The sequence below is a fragment of the Ascaphus truei genome, chromosome 8 (assembly GCF_040206685.1).
Source record: "Ascaphus truei isolate aAscTru1 chromosome 8, aAscTru1.hap1, whole genome shotgun sequence".
Classification (NCBI taxonomy): Eukaryota; Metazoa; Chordata; class Amphibia; order Anura; family Ascaphidae; genus Ascaphus; species Ascaphus truei.
Genome location: NC_134490.1, coordinates 80,658,428 through 80,678,744, shown reverse-complemented (window position 1 = coordinate 80,678,744; position 20,317 = coordinate 80,658,428). Strand labels below are relative to the sequence as shown.

At 43.7% G+C, this 20,317-nt stretch overlaps 1 protein-coding gene across 1 annotated transcript in view; it reads left to right on the top strand.

The window, feature by feature from the left end:
• Positions 1 to 20,317, top strand: part of LOC142502043 (ovostatin-like) — a 149,390-nt gene that overhangs the window by 13,334 nt on the left and 115,739 nt on the right. Inside the window, exons 6-11 of the mRNA XM_075612834.1 lie at positions 12,424 to 12,592; positions 12,990 to 13,074; positions 13,787 to 13,913; positions 15,957 to 16,071; positions 16,409 to 16,524; positions 16,926 to 17,084. Coding sequence (XP_075468949.1) covers positions 12,424 to 12,592; positions 12,990 to 13,074; positions 13,787 to 13,913; positions 15,957 to 16,071; positions 16,409 to 16,524; positions 16,926 to 17,084 — 771 coding nt within the window. The remainder of the gene's footprint in view (positions 1 to 12,423; positions 12,593 to 12,989; positions 13,075 to 13,786; positions 13,914 to 15,956; positions 16,072 to 16,408; positions 16,525 to 16,925; positions 17,085 to 20,317) is intronic.

Below are 20,317 nucleotides of genomic sequence, written 5' to 3'. Positions count from 1 at the left end.
ATAGGGCCATAATAATATTAAAAATCAATTTGAATTATAATGAAATAAAATGGGAAATATTGATAGTAGATTCATTTAATACAATAGAATATTCACATTTAGATTGTCATTCATGTTGCCAACAAATAAAAACTTGACTAAATTATACTAGATGGATCGCTTTGACAAGAGATAAAACAAAACACTCTAAATAATAATGTCATGTGTAGAAATAATCCACAAATAAATAATAATAAATTGATAAATCAATGGAATAAGTCTAAAACATGAAAAAACTGGTGCAAAACGTTACATAACGTATGTTACATATATTAACTAAGTTTTATATATATATATATATATATATAGCAAATAAAAAGATCACTTGTGAGCACATTCACAAGTGCTCTTTTATTTGCTATATGCAATACGGTGGACTTTTCTTGTTGCCTTTTTCACCCACCATAATTTGAGATGTGTGTGAGTGTATATATATATATATATATATATATATATATATATATATATATATATATATATATATATATATATATATATATATATATATATATATATATATATATGTAGAGGTATCAGTACCGTGTTAGCCAAGCTTCAATAATCAAAAAGTTGAATGAAGCAAGGTAAGTATACCCTTGCATCATTCATTGTAACATCGCCGGAAGAAGAGATCAGTGTATCTCGAAAGCTCACACAAATAAAAGCATTTCGTTAGCCACAGAACGGTATCATCTATTTATTTTTTGATTATATATATATATATATATATATATATATATATATGTATAGTGATACTGCACTGTTCCATCCCTGTCATGGGAGACCAGTGCTTATCCCACAAAAATACCTGGATCCTTTGATTGCGCAAAACGTAAGATAATATAAATTGTAATTTATTCACACGAGACACACACAACTTGATTTACAAGATAACACGAAATAACACTTATGGGAATGAGGTAAAACTAAATAAATGGTTTCCAGAACAAAAGTCCAGGAAATACAGTCCCTAGGTATCAATTCCCAGGAGCGGGGTCGATACGCAAACAAGAGACGCAAAACCGTCTTTAGGTAGGGGCGCCGCTTGCAGCCCCTGTAACTCTGCCGAAAGAAGTATCTTCGTTTTGCGCTTGCAGAATTTGTTTACAAGTCCTCATTTCTAACAAACTTTTGTAGCGGGGTACAATCCTTGGTTACGATGGAATTGTCTCTGTACCGCACGCTATACCTTCCGATGGATCACAGAAGAACACCGTTGAACACCCGCCCGATAGCCTGCACAGTCTTATAACACCCTCCCAAGCCTATCTGGGTAATACACAGCCAATCTTGGCATGGGAAGCGAATTCCCACCCAATGGCAAGTTTGCCAACAGTTCCTGCAGCCAGGCAAAAGGCTTCACGGTATGCCAATGGTCATGCGCTAACTTCGCACTTAACCCGCTTAGCATACCAGACCAAGCCCCCTTGCACAGTGGCAGAATGTCTACCTTTCTCCAGGATGCCTATGTGAAGATTCGCCATTCTGCTGCTTCTGCCCCTTTAACCCTCACCCGCCCATTGGACTACCATGGCACTCAAGAGTGGCAACCTGGCGCCGGTACTTACGCGCGGCATGCGGTTTCTCTGCAGCCCCCTTCAGTTCCTGGGCATAGGGCGCATCCTCATCCCTCCTGTCTTGGCGCGCGGTGCACGGTCTCCTCAGTGGTCTGTGGTTCCCGTCCCTCGGTCCCGCCCCCAGCCTTTGAAGTCACCATTATTCAGCGCGGTCACGCCCCCTATTCCGCCTCTACCTCCACGGGTCCTGCCTCTGGTCTCTGCCCCCGCTGTGACGTCACGGTTGCACGGTCTCGCACCTCGCTCTGCCTCCTTTCCCGCGGGTCCCGCCTCTGGTCTCCACCCCGTGCTGGCACAGCTCTTGCGGCGAGTGATAATGGCGCGTGACCGGGTCACCTACGTGTTGCTCGAGTTGCAGGCGGCATGCACGCACATTTTGAAGCACTGACTATTGGCTGTGTAATAGGACGCATCTGTGTGGTCCAGCAGCCTATCTTGTGCCATTCTCCTGCGTCCTAGTCGCCTCCCATTGGTGGGAGGTCCTATACATATGTTCTCATTGCCGAGCATAACCTCTGTTTGTGTGACGCTGCACTCACTGCCTAGTTCCTGTCTGCTTGTACCCTGCTGCCTGACCCTGCCTGGATTCTACCCTGTGATACTCTCCTGCACTGACTTTGGCTTTGGACGACTACTCTACTCTTTCCTACACTGACCCTGGCTTTGGAACCACAACGACGCTGCTCTCTCCTGCACTGACCCTGGCTTGGCTCCAGAACTACTCTATGCTCTCCAACCTGGCCCCTCGCTAAGTACCCAAACGATCCGCTGCTCTATACGCCAAGACCCGGCAAGTACCTAGCTTATGCTGTCTGCTGTTACCCTGATCCGGCCTGCACGACTATCCTACACTCTAGGCGCGCCCTCGCGGTTGTGGTTGGCATTCTATACAATTCCCTACTTCAGCCCCGCAGTCGCGCCTCGTTTGTGGTGAGCTACGCGTTACAGTATGCTCGGCCAAACAAACTTCGACCCCGCTGAGGTAGGAAGAGTCCTGAGCACGCACGCCAACGCCCTGTTCAGTCTTGAAGATAAATGGGAGTCTAATGACCAAAACTTGAGAGTCATGAGATAGGAGTTTAGGCCCTTATCCCTCCACCTTCAAGGTTCTCGCCAGGATCCCATCCCACTGGTCACTAGTACTCCTCCCATGCCTGGCTATCTGTTTCTCAAGGTAACCGCTCTGTTGCTCGCTACGCACTCGAGTTTAGGACTATTGCCGCGGAGACGGATTGGAACGGAGAATCTTTGTCTGTTGCTTTCTGGCAGGAATTGTCAGAGACTGTAAAAGATGAACTGGCTACTCATGACCGGCCCACTGACCTGGAGGATCTCATTGCGATCTGCATCAAGGTGGATCACCGCCTCCAGGAGAGAAAGACCGAGAGAAGACTTCATCGCTCACCAACCTCAAGGATTACCCTGAATCAGGTCAGTCAGTTTGAATTTCCTGTCCCAGACTCTTCTGAACCTATGCAATTGGGAGTCACTTCGCTCTCGCACCTAGAGAGACAACGCCGCATAGATGCTGGACTATGTCTGTATTGTGGGGGTCCTCGACATTTCGCTTTCTCTTGCCCCAACAAGGCGGGAAACACAAGGTTCCCATGAGGTCCAGGGGAGTCTCATTGGGAACGATTTCTCTTTCCCCTATAACCATTTCTAATCCCACTAAGATCCTTGTGCCCATCTCTTTGTCTGGTAAGGGATTCTCGGGTTCCACTTTGGCCTTTCTCGATTCTGGTGCCGGGGGCAACTTTATTGATCAGAGCTTCGCAGAACACCACAAGATTCCTCTAGTGTGCAAGAAAAACCCCATTGCCTTAGAAGCCATTGATGGTAGACCACTTCAGCCTGCATTCATTTTCTTGGAAATCCAGGATATTCAGTTAAGGTCTGTAAATAATCACGTAGAAGACATTTCTTTGACCGCTATTCATACTCCCTCTATTGCAGTAATCTTAGGCCTACCCTGGCTACAGACTCATAATCCATGAATTGACTGGTTGAGCAAAGAACCTATTCAGTGACGTCCACACTGTATTCAGAACTGTCTGGAGGGTTCGAGTAGCGTTTGTGCAACCACCGTATCTGAAGAGAAGGAAAGGATACAGCTGCCGGAGGAATACTTCGACTTCAAGGATGCCTTTGACAAAGTCAAGTCCGAAATTCTTCCTCCTCATCGCCCCTACGATTGCCCCATCGAATTAATTCCAGGTACGACACCGCCCAGAGGGGCCTCTTATCCCTTGGTATGCCAGAGACTAGAGCCATGAAAGAATACAGTGCTGCGTATCTGTTAAGGGGCTTCATTTGCAAATCTACCTCTCCCGCTGGGGTCAGGTTTTTCTTCATTAAGAAAAAGGATGGGTCCTTGCGGCCATGCATAGATTATCGAGGACTCAACAAAATCGCGATTAAAAAACGCTATCTGCTTCCTCTCATTTCCGAATATTTTGATCGTCTTCAGGGGAGCTAAAATCTTCTCCAAATTGGATCTACGAGGTGCATACAACCTTATCAGAATCCGTCAAGGCGACGAATGGAAGACCGCTTTCAATACCCGGGATGGACACTTTGAATATTTGGTCATGCCTTTCGGTCTTTGCAATGCCCCCGCTGTCTTCCAGGATTTTGATAATGAAATATTCAGAGATCTACTCAATCCCTTTGTAATAGTGTACTTGGACGACATTCTCATTTTTTCTAAGACTCTTGAGGAACATGTAGGACATGTCAAACAAGTGCTACTCCTGTTACGTGAAAACCATTTGTTCGCTAAACTTGAAAAATGCCACTTCCACCAGTCTTCGACCACTTTCTTAGGATATATAATTTCAGACTCCGGCCTCACGATGGATCCTGCCAAAGTCAAAGTGGTCCAAGATTGGCTTCAGCCCACCACACTTAAGGCTGTGCAACGTTTCCTGGGATTTTCCAATTATTATCGCAGGTTTATTCAGAATTTTTCTTCTTTAGTAGCCACCCTGACGGCCCTTACTCAGAAAGGAGCAGATCCCTCGTCTTGTTCCTCCACTGCGGTAGAATCTTTTGATCTCTTAAAAAAAGCGTTTGTATCCGCCCCGGTTCTGGTACATCCTGATCTTAAACTCCCCTTTACCCGCGAGGTGGACGCGTCTGATGTCGGTGTTGGTGCAGTTTGGTCTCAGAAGAAAAACCCTCAGGCCAGGTTGCATCCTTGTGCTTTTTTCTCCAAAAAAATTTCCGCAGCCAAACGTAATTATGATATTGGGAATCGCGAACTTTTCGCCATGAAACTCGCTTTAGAAGAATGGAGACATCTTCTAGAAGGAGCCGAGACCCCTACAACAATTCTTACGGATCACAAGAATTTGTTGTATATCGAGGGAGCTCGCCACCTGGGAGCCCGCCAAGCCAGATGGTCACTCTTCTTTTCGAGGTTCAACCTTATCTCCTACCTTCCTGGGACAAAAAATGTTAAAGTGGACGCTCTGTCCCATCAATTTTCACAAGAGGATAATTCAGAGGATTAACTCAAAACTATTCTTCCATCCAAACTCATTCTGTCATCCACCAATTTTGAGGCTTTAATGGATATCGTTCTTCAGCAAAATCAGTTTCCTGACAATCTTTTGGTCCCGGAGGGCCGCCTGTTCACTTCTTCCTCCTTGCAAACAGGTCGTGGAATGGGGACACTCTTTGAAATCGGCAGGTCATCCCGGAGCAAAAAAGACATTGGATCTCATCTCCCGGACTTTCTGGTGGCCTCGGATGCAGAATGATGTTAAGGACTTTGTACTTGCGTGCCCAACTTGTGCCAGGACTAAAACTTCTAGAAATCTCCCCGCTGGGCTTCTTCAGCCATTACCTGTCCCGGTTCGGCCATGGACACACTTGTCCATGGATTTCATAGTGGATTTACCTAACTCCAGAGGTAGGAACACCATTCTTGTTGTAGTAGATCGGTTCTCCAAGCAATCACATTTCGTACTTCTCAAAGGTTTGCCTATCTCTCCCAGACTTTCTGAGATATTCATCAAGGAAATCTTTCGCCTGCACGGAGTTCCTACAGTGATTGTATCCGATAGAGGATCACAGTTTATGTCTAAATTTTGGCGTTCTTTCTGTCGGCAGTTGGGTATATCTCTTCACATTTCTTCAGGGTATCACCCGCAAACTAATGGACAGACGGAGAGGATGTAAGAAACGTGTTCAGAGGTACGCAATGGAGACTGTTTTTAAGGTGAAATTAAAATTAGGCTTTATTGCGCCTGTCCCTTTTACACAGCAAAACATATGCAAATAAGCCAAACAAAAACCTATCTCCGCTTTGGAGACTGTCTACACATGTAGCTCAGCCCTCTCTGACTGGGTTGGTTAGCTAAGCTATTCACCAGCCCCAAAATATAAACATACAGTATATACAGATACATAACAGTTCCAAAAGAAAGTCTTATCTGTCTCTCTGGTAGCTGTAGTGGAGAAGGCTTCTCTCTTTCCTGGGTTGCTGCCTTTTCCTCAGGCTTTATCAGCAGTCAGGTTTAGAAGTCTTGTCCCCCTTTGTCTTGTTGTCAGCTTGCAGCTCAAGACATCTGTTCATGTGCAGTGTTTCCTTGGTCAGCCCCACGTGTGAGACTAAGGATATCTCTGCTCTTTCTGCTTCCTAGGTCAGCTCAACTCACGTGTGAGCTCAGGAAGAATCTCCCTTCCTGTCTCAGAGGCAGGCTTTTTCTAAGACCTGTAATTAGCCAGATGGTGTTAGTTAATTGCCTACCAGCAGTTAACTACCACACTGCTGGATTAGAGGCACATTTGTGAACAGGGATAAGTCCCCTGTTACAGAGGACTAATCAGTCTTTAGAGCAATTCATTCGGTGCTTCATGACTGATTCTCAGGATTATTGGTCGGACCTTCTTCCTTGGGCGGAATTCGCACACAATAATCTTCGTAATGACTCTAACACTAAATCACCTTTCTTCATTAATTACGGATTCCATCCAGCTACTCTTCCACTTACAGTTTCTACCTCAGGAGTCTCAGCCTCCGATGACAGGATCAGGGTACTCCAAGGTCTATGGAGAAGGACTCAAAGGAATATTAAATCTGCTGTGGAGCGACACAAACAACAAGATGATCGTCATCGTAGACCGGCTCCTAAATTTAAGCCTGGTGTCTTAAAAAAATATTAGGCTAAAGGTTCCGTCCATGTAGTTTGCCCCTAGATTTCTCGGTCCATTCTCCATTTCTGAAAAGATTAACCCTGTTGCCTATCGTTTTTCTTTGCCTTCGTCCATGAAGATTCCCTCGGTTTTTCATGTGTCCTTGCTTAAACCTGTGATCCAGAATACACATTCCATTCCCGTTCTTCCCACCACCTCCATGTTGGTACAGGGTCAGCCGGAATACGAGATCCAATCGATTCTGGATTCCAAAATATCACGAGGTTCTCTACATTATCTCGTTCATTGGAAGGGATTCTGCCCTGAGGAAAGATCGTGGGTTCCTAGTCATCAGGTTCATGCGGGAAGGATGGTCAGGAACTTTCATATGAACTTTCCAGAAAAGCCTTCATGGAGTCGCCCAGAGGTCGCTCCTAGAGGGGGGTACTGTGAGGATTCGCCGTTCTGCTGTTCCTGCCCCTTTAACCCTCACCCGCCCATTGGACTACCATGGCACTCAAGAGTGGCAACCTGGCGGTACTTACGCACGGCGCGCGGGTTCTTTGCAGTCCTCTTCGGTTCCAGGCATAGGGCGCGTCCGCGTCCTCATCCCTCCTGTCATGGCGTGCGGTGCATAGTCTCCTCAGTGGTCTGCGGTCCCCGCCCCTCGGTCCTGCCCCCGGCCTGATGTCACCATTATGCAGTGTGGTCGCGCCCCTTGGTCCACCTCTACCTCTGCAGGTCCCACCTCTGGTATCCGCCTTCGCCGTGACGTCACTGTTACGCGGCGCGGTCTCGCTCCTCGCTCTGCCTCCTTTCCCGCGGGTCCCGCCTCTGGTCTCCGCCCCTGTGTAGGCACAGCTCTTGCGTGGTGATGGCGCGCGACCTACGTATTGCGCTGGTTGCGCGCTGTGCGCAGACACATTCTGACGCACTGGCTATTGGCTGTGTAATAGGATGCACCTGTGTGGTCCAGCAGCCTATCCTGTGCCATACTCCTGCTTCCTGCTTGCGTCCCATTGGAGCATAGTCTCTTGAGAAGAAGAAACGACCCCCTGGGGATGCTTTTTATAAAGGATTTTGAATTGTTACTGTCAGCTTTCAATAATACATGTCTAAAATTAGGTTTTCTATAGACATCTGTCTGTATGGTTCCTTGAAGGTAATGTATAACAAGGTCAAGATAATAAATGTGATACTAATTTTGTTGAAATGTGAATTTAAGGTTATAATCAACCATCACTGACACCAATGAATATAATATAATACGTTAACCCTATTTTTGTGAGCACTTACCACGGTAATTGCTCATTTACATATCAATCTTTCTAGCCAAAGATACCCAGCCCTTAATGCCCTACTCACTGACATATACAGCACCTAGTGCATGGGGGGCAACTGGGTCTGGCTATCCTGAGCTGCTATAAGTACCAGACCACTTATTGTGCACTTCTTGTAGTAGGATATATTATCTGCTCTGATCCGGCAACTCTGGGGTTAATCGTTCTTACAGCCATACCCACAGTGACTATATAAACCATCATTGACACACAGGGACCTCCCCTTACGTGCCCTGAAGAAACGTTTACACGTGAAACGCGCGCGTCGGCCACATGCCCACTCACACACGCGGGAAGCTTTCATTTCGAATGCAGCATTCACTGACATTGTCTCAAGCTGCGAACTCCTAGCGTCTTGCGTGTGGTTTGTTACCTTGACCCTGCGTGTCAGACCTAACACTGCAGGATCTCTCTGATTTCAGGGCCGTCTACCAGTCCACTATTTTAGTTAGGCATGTCCTCGAACGTATCAGCGCTGATATATTAATGATCAGCGCTGATATAGGGGACAATGAATTGCAAAATATGTGCTATTTTGTGTGCTCTATCTGTTAAACTTACCTGCTAATGTTGTACACCTCGCTGATTAGGGGGATCCGTGTATGTTACTGGTCTACACTGACCTCACCGCACGGCATCTGCCTCCTGCTGGGGATCTGTTTGATCCGCTGCTGTATGCCGGTTTTCTGGGAAGCACTAGCATTACTCATCGGCCATCTAGCTGATCCTTAGAGTTACCCCGAGTTTATTCAGCCAGCCTTGGATGCATTAACACCCTATTGTGGAGGTCCTAATTGGATAATTACTTGCCTCCTACATTTCCAGGCTTACAGGACTAAAAGGGGTTCTATCTCTTCTCTAGTGCTTCGTCCGTGCTATATATCACGGATCAGTAATCTTTCAGTGTCCCTACTGCACCTACCTGCTTACACTTCCCTGATTGGGAGGGTCTGTGTGGGCCAACGGTGTACTCACCACTGCAATAATACCTACCCCAGACAGGGGATGTACACGATCAGCTACCTATGCCTTCACTAAGGATGCACCAATACCCTTTCCTTTAGCCCAGCAGCCGAGCCACATAATTTATCTATGCTACTCATGTTGACATTAAATGTAATGATACCCTATTGAGGGTGTTCTAAATTGATCAATTAACTGCGCATACTTTGTAGTCTTTTGGTCCTACGGCTCAAGTGGCTTCATCTTACTGAGTGCTCCCTCGAAGTGCCACACTTACGGGCAAGCAGCCCTTAGTGCTGGGTGACTGGGGTTTACCCACCAGCTACTCACGGACCAGATATAACAGGTAGCTTCATACACAGTGCATATCTCTGCACTGATTGCCTAGGTATATTCACATATATACCACTTAGTGTCACCTTATACACAGAACGCTCACCATTATACGTTCTGATAGTATACATTTATACTTGGATGAGACACTATCTGTATAGTGGACCTACAACGGCCCCACTTCCCAATCTGTAGGAAGCTATATGTATAGCACAAGATCCTGAATATCTATCAAGGATCCCCATATGTTTAAACTACTTAACTACTTATAGTTATGTTACAAAGGATCACAGTCACGTGCTGTTTGATATATATTTTATTTCAAACTCCCTTTTTTTTATTCATTGATTGCAAATAAAGTATTTTAACATGATCATTATACATTTAGTTGTGACTGAGTGCTTATACACTAGGTTTCCTTTTCTCCTGTATACATTATAATCATTAACATTAAGTGTGTCTATAAAAGTGAAAGGTGATCACTATTCCAAATAAAAAGAAAATTATACATATAGCGTCTATAATATATAATGTGCTCTCAAAATGGATCAGAATCGCTAAAAATAAGAGGATTCCCAGAAACCCATAAATACGTTTTGTAAGTTTATTATTATTATTTTTATTATTTATTTATGGATTTTCTACACATGACATAGTGTTCTGTTTCATCTCACGTCAAAGAGATCAATCTAGTATCATTTAGACACGTTTTTATTTGATAGCAACATGAATGACAATCTCTATCCACCTTTAAGACCCACCTTCAAACACATCTGCTTAACAAAGCATATGAGTAGCTCCGTGGCTTATACTATACACCTTGGCCCCTTGCAGACACACTTACTACACTTACCAGAACACCCTCCTATTGTCTCTACGTTCTTCCTACCTACCAATTAGATTGTAAGCTCCTCGGGGCAGGGACTCCTCTTCCTAAATGTTACTTTTATGTCTGAAGCACTTATTCCCATGATATGTTATTTGTATTATTTGTTATTCATATGATTGTCATGTGTATTACTGCTGTGAAGCGCTATGTACATTAATGGCGCTATACAAATAAAGACATACATACAGCAGGGCCCCGCTTCTCGGTTCCCCGCTTTTCGGTGATCCACTGATACAGCGGCACCGAGAAGGGGGCTGCCATGTCTCCTCCGAGGCTTTGCCACCGGCGTGCATGCACAGAACATAGCTTGCGCGCACAGAACGTAGGTCCCGCGCGCACAAGGGGGGAAATGCCGGGTTGCGCATGCGCACAAGTTGGGAAATGCCGGTTTGCGCTTGCGCGCAAAAGGGAAAATGCCGGGTTGCGCATGCGCATAGCTGAAAATCGCCGGTTCCGCTTTACGGCGATTTTCACTATACGGCAGGCCCTTAGAACGGAACCTGCCGTATGCCCAGGGCACTGCTGTACATAAAATCTAAATGTGAGTATTTTACATTATATTTTAGACTTTTGTATTAAATGTAACTACTATCACTATTTCTCATTTTATTTCATTATAATTCAAATTGATTTTTTAAATATTATTGTAGCCCTATTCTGGTTAATTTTGACTAATAAGAAGCTCAATATTATTGCTTCTGTTTTTTAAGTAGTACATGGGGTCTTGACAGTCTCACAATATATTTTGTGGATATATTTGTTTTTTCACCAATACATTTTTTCAGACATTTTAGATTTGGATTCATGTTGCTTATTTTTCCTATGTCCCATTTCGGTTCAAGTTATAGGCTTTCTTTGTTTAATTTTATGGCAGTTTATATTCTGTTACATTTTAACAGTGTACATGGGGAAGGGTCTGCCATTCATTATTACACAAAGATGGATTGCGGAGTGCAAATAAATCTAATGACATGAATAAAAAATATATAAAAGAGTGCAACACAGTAAATAACAATTGCAGTGTGAGTGAGATGTGAATTTTCCACTCACATGTTCCGTAAAGAAATTGAGCAGTAGGGCTATCTAGAGTAACCAACTCTAATGGGCATCCAGGTACCTTCATCAGGCATCCATCAGAACACTCAGAAGATTCAATGGCAGAAGGAAGAAGGGAGGGGGAAGGGGAATCTCACATGAAAGGAAACAAAGCAACAATGGTGCAGATTGCTTTATAAATTGTGACAAACGGCTTACTCCGGGGCTCCGCCGTCTGTCCGGGACTGTTAGAACACGGTCTTTTAGGGTAGGTTAAATGACGAGGCGTCACGTGCTGTTCCTTTAAACAGGGTATGTCTTGTTTATTCAGTCCCAGGCACTGAGACTGCCACAGTGCATACAACAGAAACACAAGCAAAACAAAAACCTGCTCACCTGAGCAATAACTTAACTAAGGTTTTCCCTGACTCAGGGTTGAAGTTGCTTTTCCACTTCCAACAACAAAATAAGTAACTTCGCAGTTTTAGACAAAAAGGAACAGAATGATTTAACCTGTTTGGGGAGAGGCTTTTCCCCTCTCTGCTTCCAGCAGACTTCCAGGCTCTTGGGGAGAGGGAAGAGGAACCAGGAAATCAGCCTTAAATACCTGATTTCTAATTAGCAGGACAGGTGACAGAAATCAGGCAGCAGACAAACTCTGGTCTGGATCCCTCATCCCTCAGTTCCAGCACTTGCCAAACTGTGGGATGGAGTGTATGTATTATGAGGCTGCCCTTCCAGCCTAAACAGGATAGAAACTGTTCAGTATCCTGGGAGCCCTATATATGGAATTTATTACCATCCCCTGGTTTCTGTCACAAAATATAAAAAAAAACACATAGTGGATGAACAAGAAAAGTACATGGTGCCTTATACAATATATGCTTCTGAATGGGACTCCTGCAGCGTTAATCCTTCGGTGCTGCGACCATTGCGGTCACGTGACCACACATAGCAGCGGCGCCGCAGACAGTAAGCTTTGCTTCATCTGTATGTCCCACACTGCGCCACACAACAGTGGGCAGGGCTGCCTTCTTGCAGCAGGGAGACAAGCATCGTAGTTACTTTTTTTTACCATTGTCACTTTTCTATATCTATCCTTCAGGATCCGTCTAGGAGTCGCATGACCCAGTGGCAAAATCAGAAGTCAGAGCGTGGCATTGTGGTGCTGGAATTCCAGCTGATTAGTGAGGCTACTCTAGGTTCCTACTCTATCACGGCTGAGATCGCATCAGTTGGTTCTGTGATCCAGGGGTTTACGGTTGAAGAATACGGTACGTCCGTTTACTTATTTATTGAGCGGCATTGGGCACCCTGCAGGTTTCAGAAGCTCTGGCTGTAAGAACAGCTGTTCACTGGTCACATGGATGGGGATCACTATGAGGGATACATTGTTGACTTTGGAGGCTGTACTGATCTAGCTCACTGGACAACGTCATTATACAATAAATCCATGTATGTCTCAAAATGTGATGTGAACCTATATAAATGTAATTCTAACTCTGGCTATCACTTAATATTACCTAATTATAGTTGGGAATATATTTATAATGTGTGCCAGAGCAAAGCAGAATACATCATTCAGATTGGCTAATTCCGGTTACCATGCTGTATAATTCCTTATAACAACCCTGTGATGTCACGCATAAATAATTTGTTTCTGTGTTTCAGTGTTGCCCAGATTCAGTGTCTCTCTGGGAATTCCCACCGTCATAACTATACTAGATCAAAGTATATCATATAATGTGACTGCCAAGTAAGTGAAACTTGGGTAACACACTCACGAAGAGCACTGTTTTTTCATAATGTTGTGTGGTTTATCTATACCGTACATCACTTTACCAGTTGTAGAGTCGTAATTAAAATGGTGCAAATCGTTTGCAAGTCTATAATAGGATAAACTTTGGCTTCACCATCAGACGGCAAATATGGCAGAAAATACCTAATACATGGAAATAATTTAAACCTGTTGTGAATATCACGTTAGTGGTTAAAAAATCACAAATGTTGCTCCAACCTTACCGAGATCTGTATATCACCCCCTAAATATTAGTGCAAAGTAATAATTTTGTTTGTTGCAAATGGCTAAGCAAGGTGTATGTATTAATCTATGTTGTGCCATTTCTTCTATGTCTGCGAGGATATGAGCTTGGGGTGGGTTACATGTTTATGTTGGCACAGGTATATGTATTAAGAAATGTGCAGCTGGAGTTACTTTTGTGGTTTTCTCCATTGCCTTAAAAGTGGCATAGGAAACATTTGAACGTCAGAATCTGGCACATTCTGCAACAGTGAATTACACTAAGAAAACACATTTATTTTGATGTAAATGCTTCAGAGCAAACACACCTCTTCATATGTAGCCCCTCTCTATGTTTTTATGTTGGTAGTATCTCTGTATTTATCTTCTGAAGAGAACACAACTCATTATTGCCTTCTTTTTGCCTCTATCCCGCTCTCCCTCTCAGGTACACATATGACCAGGGAGTCCCAGGGTTGTTGAGCGGGAGACTGTGCAGGAAGTATAATACATATTATCCTGGAAACAGCTGTAACAGGAATCCTGATGGTATCTGTGTTTCTATAACAGGAAAAGTGAGTATTCAGATACCACCAGATCTAGCAACAGAGAATATACAGTGAAATATTAGAAAATATCATGGCAGAATAAAAAGAAAAGATCTCTGCTAGCACCAGTAATGGTCCTCAATCATCAGGACATGAGAAAGTCCTAGTGGAGGAGATGTATCCGATTTACAGAAGCTGTAGTTTACAAAGCCTGTGTAAAAGATACAATATGTGTCGGAAGAGGACCTGCTGAAAAATGAGAACACCTGAGGTACCCTGAGAAATATGCTAATGACTATTCAAAGTATATTTACAAAAGGTTGTCCATAAGAACTATTCCGATTGACAAACCTAATGAGTCATGGTCTCAGACCCAACAGGAATAGAACCCACAACCTCTGCTACTCTGGGCAGTAGCTCTAGAAGTGAGCTAAACTAGCTGATGACTACTAGCCTCTGTCTAGAGATGGGTGAATCAACCCAAATACATTTCACAGATTTTCTCACATTTTCCCCCCAAAATCTGTTTGACGGTGTAAATTCCACAAACGAATTTCAGCGGTTTTAATCCGCACGGATTGATCAAAACCCGCTATTGGATACAATCGGTTGGTGGATTTAAAAAAAGAAAAATCACCACCGAATTGCTGAATCTGCGGATTGGAGTCTAGAAATTAGTCCACGGATTCCACAATCCGTGGAGGTATTGATAATAATAAAAAATCTGAAAAAACACGCATCACCCTTTTTGAGATTGATCTGCAGAAATCCACGGACCAAAGGAACCGGATGATCCGCTGCAGATCCAAATCCACTCCAAAAAGATATGCCCATCCCTACTACAGTCACAGCATACTGTACATTTGAGCTTTACTTCTCATTGAGTGCTGATACCTGTACAAAGCCCTGTACCCTCTGCTGGGATAGAGAACCGTATCTAATAAGCCGTCTTCTGCCATGAGACACCTTCTGGCGCGGGAAGACACCTTCCTGTCCATTTATTTGCATTAGCATACATTCTAGCACCGAATGTGCCTTATGGCAGAACGCTGCTTAGTAATATGGCCCGCTGTCTTTATCCTTTACAAGATTAGAAGCCACTAACTCAAGTAACCAGCTCACTTTGTTATATTACTTTCTCTCTGCATCGGCTTTATTTGCTGTGCTTCACCTTGTTGTTACCTGAGTTTTATTTCATCTCACCTGGTTACAGTAACTCAGAGCCCTCACTACATATTATTACTTTGTGCTTGAAGTCCTTTCGAGATATCCCTTGGAGATGCAGTTACAGCAGAGCTACCCCAGCAGCTGATTTAGCTCACACTGCCAGAGCTGCTGTCCATGAGTAGTCGAGGTTGTGGTTTCTTATCCTCCTACTCATCCAAAGACGCAGGCGGAGTTTTATAAACCTGCACACGGGTTTGTAATCCGCCGTGCAGATTGCAAGTGATAGGAAAAAAAAGGCGGTGCGGAATGGATTTAGATGAATCCGCTTGGATTTTTAGTACACAATCCACAGGTGGATTTTGGTGCAGAACGGATTTAGGTAAAACAATCCACAGTTCAGATTCAGACAAGTTAGTCCATCTCTACTGGTAAATACGCCTGCCATGGATACCTGCAGAACATATTAATCAGTCAAGATAGAAGAGCACTTTTCAGAAGTATAATGCCCCAGTGTACTGGTAAATGGCTACTATAGGGAAAATGCTGCACACCACATAAAAATAATATAAGGATACAACTACCGGTGTTCCTGGTTCAGGATTCTCTGTGATGATCCAACTTACAATGGAAGGTATAAAGAACAGGGCTCCACGATATTTTCAAAACTAATTTATTGCCAAGAAAATGACTGACGTTTCGGCCACACTTGGCCTTTCTCAAAGCAGAATGGCATAATTATGATTAGATTATGCCATTATGCTAATCCAGTAGCAAAAACAAAATTAAATCTATTCTTGTTGAATATTTTATTTATTTATTTTCACACCTAAGACCTGAGTGATTCTTTCCTTGTTTCTTTTTGTCTCTTTCCTTCTTGCTCTGCTCCCATTTTCCACATCCCAGTTGGGGTCGGATGGTACATTTAGTGGCACCACTGACTTAACCCAGTTCCAGCTGGAGCGATCAGGACTTCAGATGAGCTTCAATTTTGATTTCACTGTGATTGAAGAGGGCACAGGTAACATACAAACAAGTCTAAGTGTCACCTTCTGTAGAAGGAATAAGAATGTGCAGTGTTAGTCAGAGGAAATAGAAATTATTTGTTAAGAAATAAGTGTTGAGCAGAGTTATTTTTTAAGGCGCTAAAGTTCTGGCATTGATATTGGTCCTAGAGCAGTGTGGATTTGTGATAGGGGGTGATACATTGTATTGGACGCGCACATCTCACCTTATATGGTGTACAATAAAGTAACCTAGAACACAAATGTAAGTGAGGTGCACTTTTGTATAATTCCAAACTATTTTTACATGCTCTTACTCATTAAATGGGGCTTTTGTTTGTTGTGCTGCTGCAGGAATACAAGTGACAGAGTCTCAGTACGTGAGGATCTCAAGTCAAATTGCCCGGATCGATTTTGACTATCAGGATATGGAGCAGCATTACAAACGGGGCATCCCTTATTTAGTTACGGTGAGTCACGGTCGGATTTTGTGTGTGTCTGCAGTATACTCAGAGCAAACTAATATAGAGGAGAGAGATGTACAAATGTCTTCAATATTGACTCTACCTTTATTTTGTGTTTTTTCTCCCTTCTGGTGCGTTCTTTGCAAAATGTCACCAATTGTTTTTACTCTATATTTCACCAAAAAGACTGTACATAAAGGGCTGCATTACATCTATATAGAATTTATCAGATCAATGTGTATCTTAACTAAATGCAGAGTGACATGTATCAGTATAATAGAGAATTATAAACTGGTTCAATCTGAGTAACTGGGAGCCATTTGTTGGCCTGATTTGTTTTATATATACACACATATATTTGATATTTAAGCACTGGCCATTCAGTAAATACACTATTTATATTTCAGTTGATTTTAAAGGATGCCAATGAGAAGCCGATCAGTAATGAAATAATAGAGCTGCAGGTTAATGGAAAAGTTGTGCAGAATCTAACCACTAATGCAGAGGGGAGAGCGGAGTATGAGATCGACACCTCCAATTTTGTACAAACACAGCTTGTTATCCAGGTAAGTACATCAACACTGCCGGCCTTTGTATAAATAGTGCCACACACAGGTATGGGGTGTCATACACACCCAGCACCACAAAAACACAGCAATATAACAAACCTGACAAGCAACTTTAACATAGTGCTATAGACATATCAATATGTAATGAAATGTCTGCACATACAAGGTCAGTGCAACATACGCTATTATAGTGCTGCACCACACACCCCAATTTCCCAATTTCTCCCTTACCAAAAAACAAAATTAATTAGCAAACACCAGAAATATAATTGCAAACTGTGGGATTTTGGCCCATGAAGCAGTGTTATTCCACGAGACCCCTTTCCGGCACATTCATTTGACTGAACCGTAAGTTACCTTCCAGCACCGCAGGATGTAATATCAGCGCTATGTAATCATGGGTCTCCATTAGAGATGGGAGAAAGTGTCAAAATCGGTTCTGCGTAATTTCCAGAGCTTTCCATTTAAAATCCGTTCCGCGGTGTAAAATCCGTCAGATTATGCTAGTTTCAATCCGTTCGGATTCATCAAAAACCATCATTGGATACAATCCGCTGGAGGATTTTACCAATCCAATACGTGGATCCCGCTGAATTCGTGGATTGGATTATTAAAATCCACCAGCGGATTCCGGAAATCAATGGATTGGATTGTCAATGATAAAAGAAGAATCCAGAAAAGGTGAATCGCACTTTTTGATATTGATCCTCGGACAAAAGGAACCGGCCAATCCACGGCTGATCTAAATCCACCCAAAAGAATCTCAGTTGAAATGCCGGACCAGGCTGGGGGCATGGACATCACTGAATTTGATCCATGAATTCTCCTCGGGTCTATAAAATTTCCAATGGACCAAGAACTGTAGCCCGCCACAGGACCTATGGGAATCCAGTATCTGGCGTACCTCAAATTCCTTCTGGCCATCCATCAAGAACAGTCTAGGAGGAGGGAGAATAGGAGAAGAGGTGTTCTGGACAAAAGGTTTGAGGAGGGAGACATGGAACACTTGAGATATCCTTAAGCTAGCCGGAAGTTCCAATTGGAACGACACCGGGTTTACCTGCTTCAGGATTTTGTAATAAACTTGGGCCCGAGTTTGGAGGATGGCAATTTCCGCCGGATATTTTTTGTAGCCAGCCAAACCTGATCTCCCACTTTAAACGGGGGAGATGGTCATCAACGTTTATCTACCTGGGTCTTTTGCTGGAGGGCAGCTTTGGCCAGATTGGCCTGGATCTTCTTCCAGAGTAATTGGAGTTCTTGGATCTTATCATCCACTGCAGGAACTAAGGAGAGAGGACTTTAAGGAGTAAGGGCAGCAGGGTGGTACCCGTAGGTACAAAAGAACAGAGATTCCAGTTTGGAATCATGTTTCATAGAATTGCGGGAAAACTCGGCCCACGGGAGCAGTTCAACCCAGTCATCCTGTAGTTCAGATACAAAACATCTCAGGAATTGTTCTAAGGACTGATTGTCCCTTTCCGTGAGTCCATTTGACTGGGGATGGTAAGAAGAAGAAAAATGAAGGGAGATGCCCATTCTTTGACAGAAGACCTTCCAAAATCTTCCAACAAATTGGGACCTGCGGTCCGAGACTATATCCGTCGGGACTCCATGAAGGCGAAATATCTCCTTAATAAAGAACTCCGATAGTTCCAAAGCTGTGGGTAGCTTCCTAAGAGGAACAAAATGGTCTGGATGTGTAAAGCGATCGATGACTACAAGTATGGTAGTCATACCCCTGGAGGGAGGAATTTCCCAGATAAAATCCATGGATAAGTGGGTCTATGGATGGGTGGGAACTGGTAAGGGCTGGAGCACCTTAGTCTAGGCTCATATAATGCAGGCTGCCAAAAACTCCTTCACATCTTTGCAGATCTCTTGCCACCAAAAGATTAGTTCGAGGAAATCACGTCTTCCTAACCCCCGTATGACCAGCTGTCTTGGAGTTATGACCCCATTGCAACACCTCACTTTGAAATTGGGGGGAGGGGGCAAATAGTTTAGACGAACCTGTGGACGTTGACCTAGAATCCTCTAACTGAGCCTGAAAGATCTGCAGAAATGATGATAATGTGAATATGGAACAATGAGCCTATGCTCTATCTCCTCGGAACCGTCAGGAGAGAAATACCTTAATGTTCTTGGATCCTGGACAGTAAGAGATCACAAAGTTGAACCGATTGAAGAAGAGAGCCCACCTCGCCTGACGCGTCCCGAGTCTCTTTGCTCCTTCAATGTATTTGAGGTTCTTGTGGTCTGTAAGGATTGTGATCAGAGAAGTTGTCCCCTCAAGCAAATGTCTCCATTCTTCTAGGACCATTTTCATGGCCAGAAATTCCTGATTTCCAACATCATAGCTCTTTTCTGCGGCAGAATTATTTTTAGAAAAGAAGGCGCAGGGGTGGAGTTTCTCATAAAAATCCTAACTTTTGAGAAAGAACGCCTCCGGCTGCCAGATCAGATGCATCCACGTCAAGCACGAAGGGTTTCGTAGGATCAGGATGGATCAGCACAGGTGTGGAAGAAAAGGTGGATTTGAGCTTCTTGAAAGCCAGAAGAGCCTCAGAAGACCTTATCTTTTGATTTTCCCCTTTCTTAGTAAGAGCCGTAATGGGTGCAACCGCTTTGGAGAAGTTCCTGATAAATCGTCAGTAGAAGTTGGCAGAGCCAAGAAATCATTGAGTTGGTTTGAGACCTGTCGGTAAGGACCAATCCAGCACTGTGAATACTTTCACACGATCCATCTCAAACCTAAGGAAAGAGATGAAATACCCAAGGAAGGAAATCTTCTGTTCGAACTGACACTTCTCGAGCTTGACAAAGAGGGAGTGGTCCCGAAGTCTTGGAGGACCAGCCTAACCTGTACCCGATGTTCAGACAAAGAACTGGAAAAAATAAGGATATGATCCAGATATACCACGAGAAATTGGTCAAGTAGATCCCAGCAAATCTCATTGAAGAAATATTGAAATACGGCCGGTGCATTGCATTACCCGAATGGCATGACCAGATATTCGTAGTGACCGTCACGGGTATTAAAGGCTGTCTTCCAATCATCCCCCCTCCTGATCCGAATTAAATTGTAAGCTCCTCGAAGATCCAGTGTGGTGAAGATCGTAGCTTTGTGTAAGCGGTCGAAAAAGTCAGAAATGAGGGGTAGAGGAGACCGATTTTTTTTTTTTAATGGTGATTTTATGTAGGCCTCTGTAATCGATACATGTAGAGAA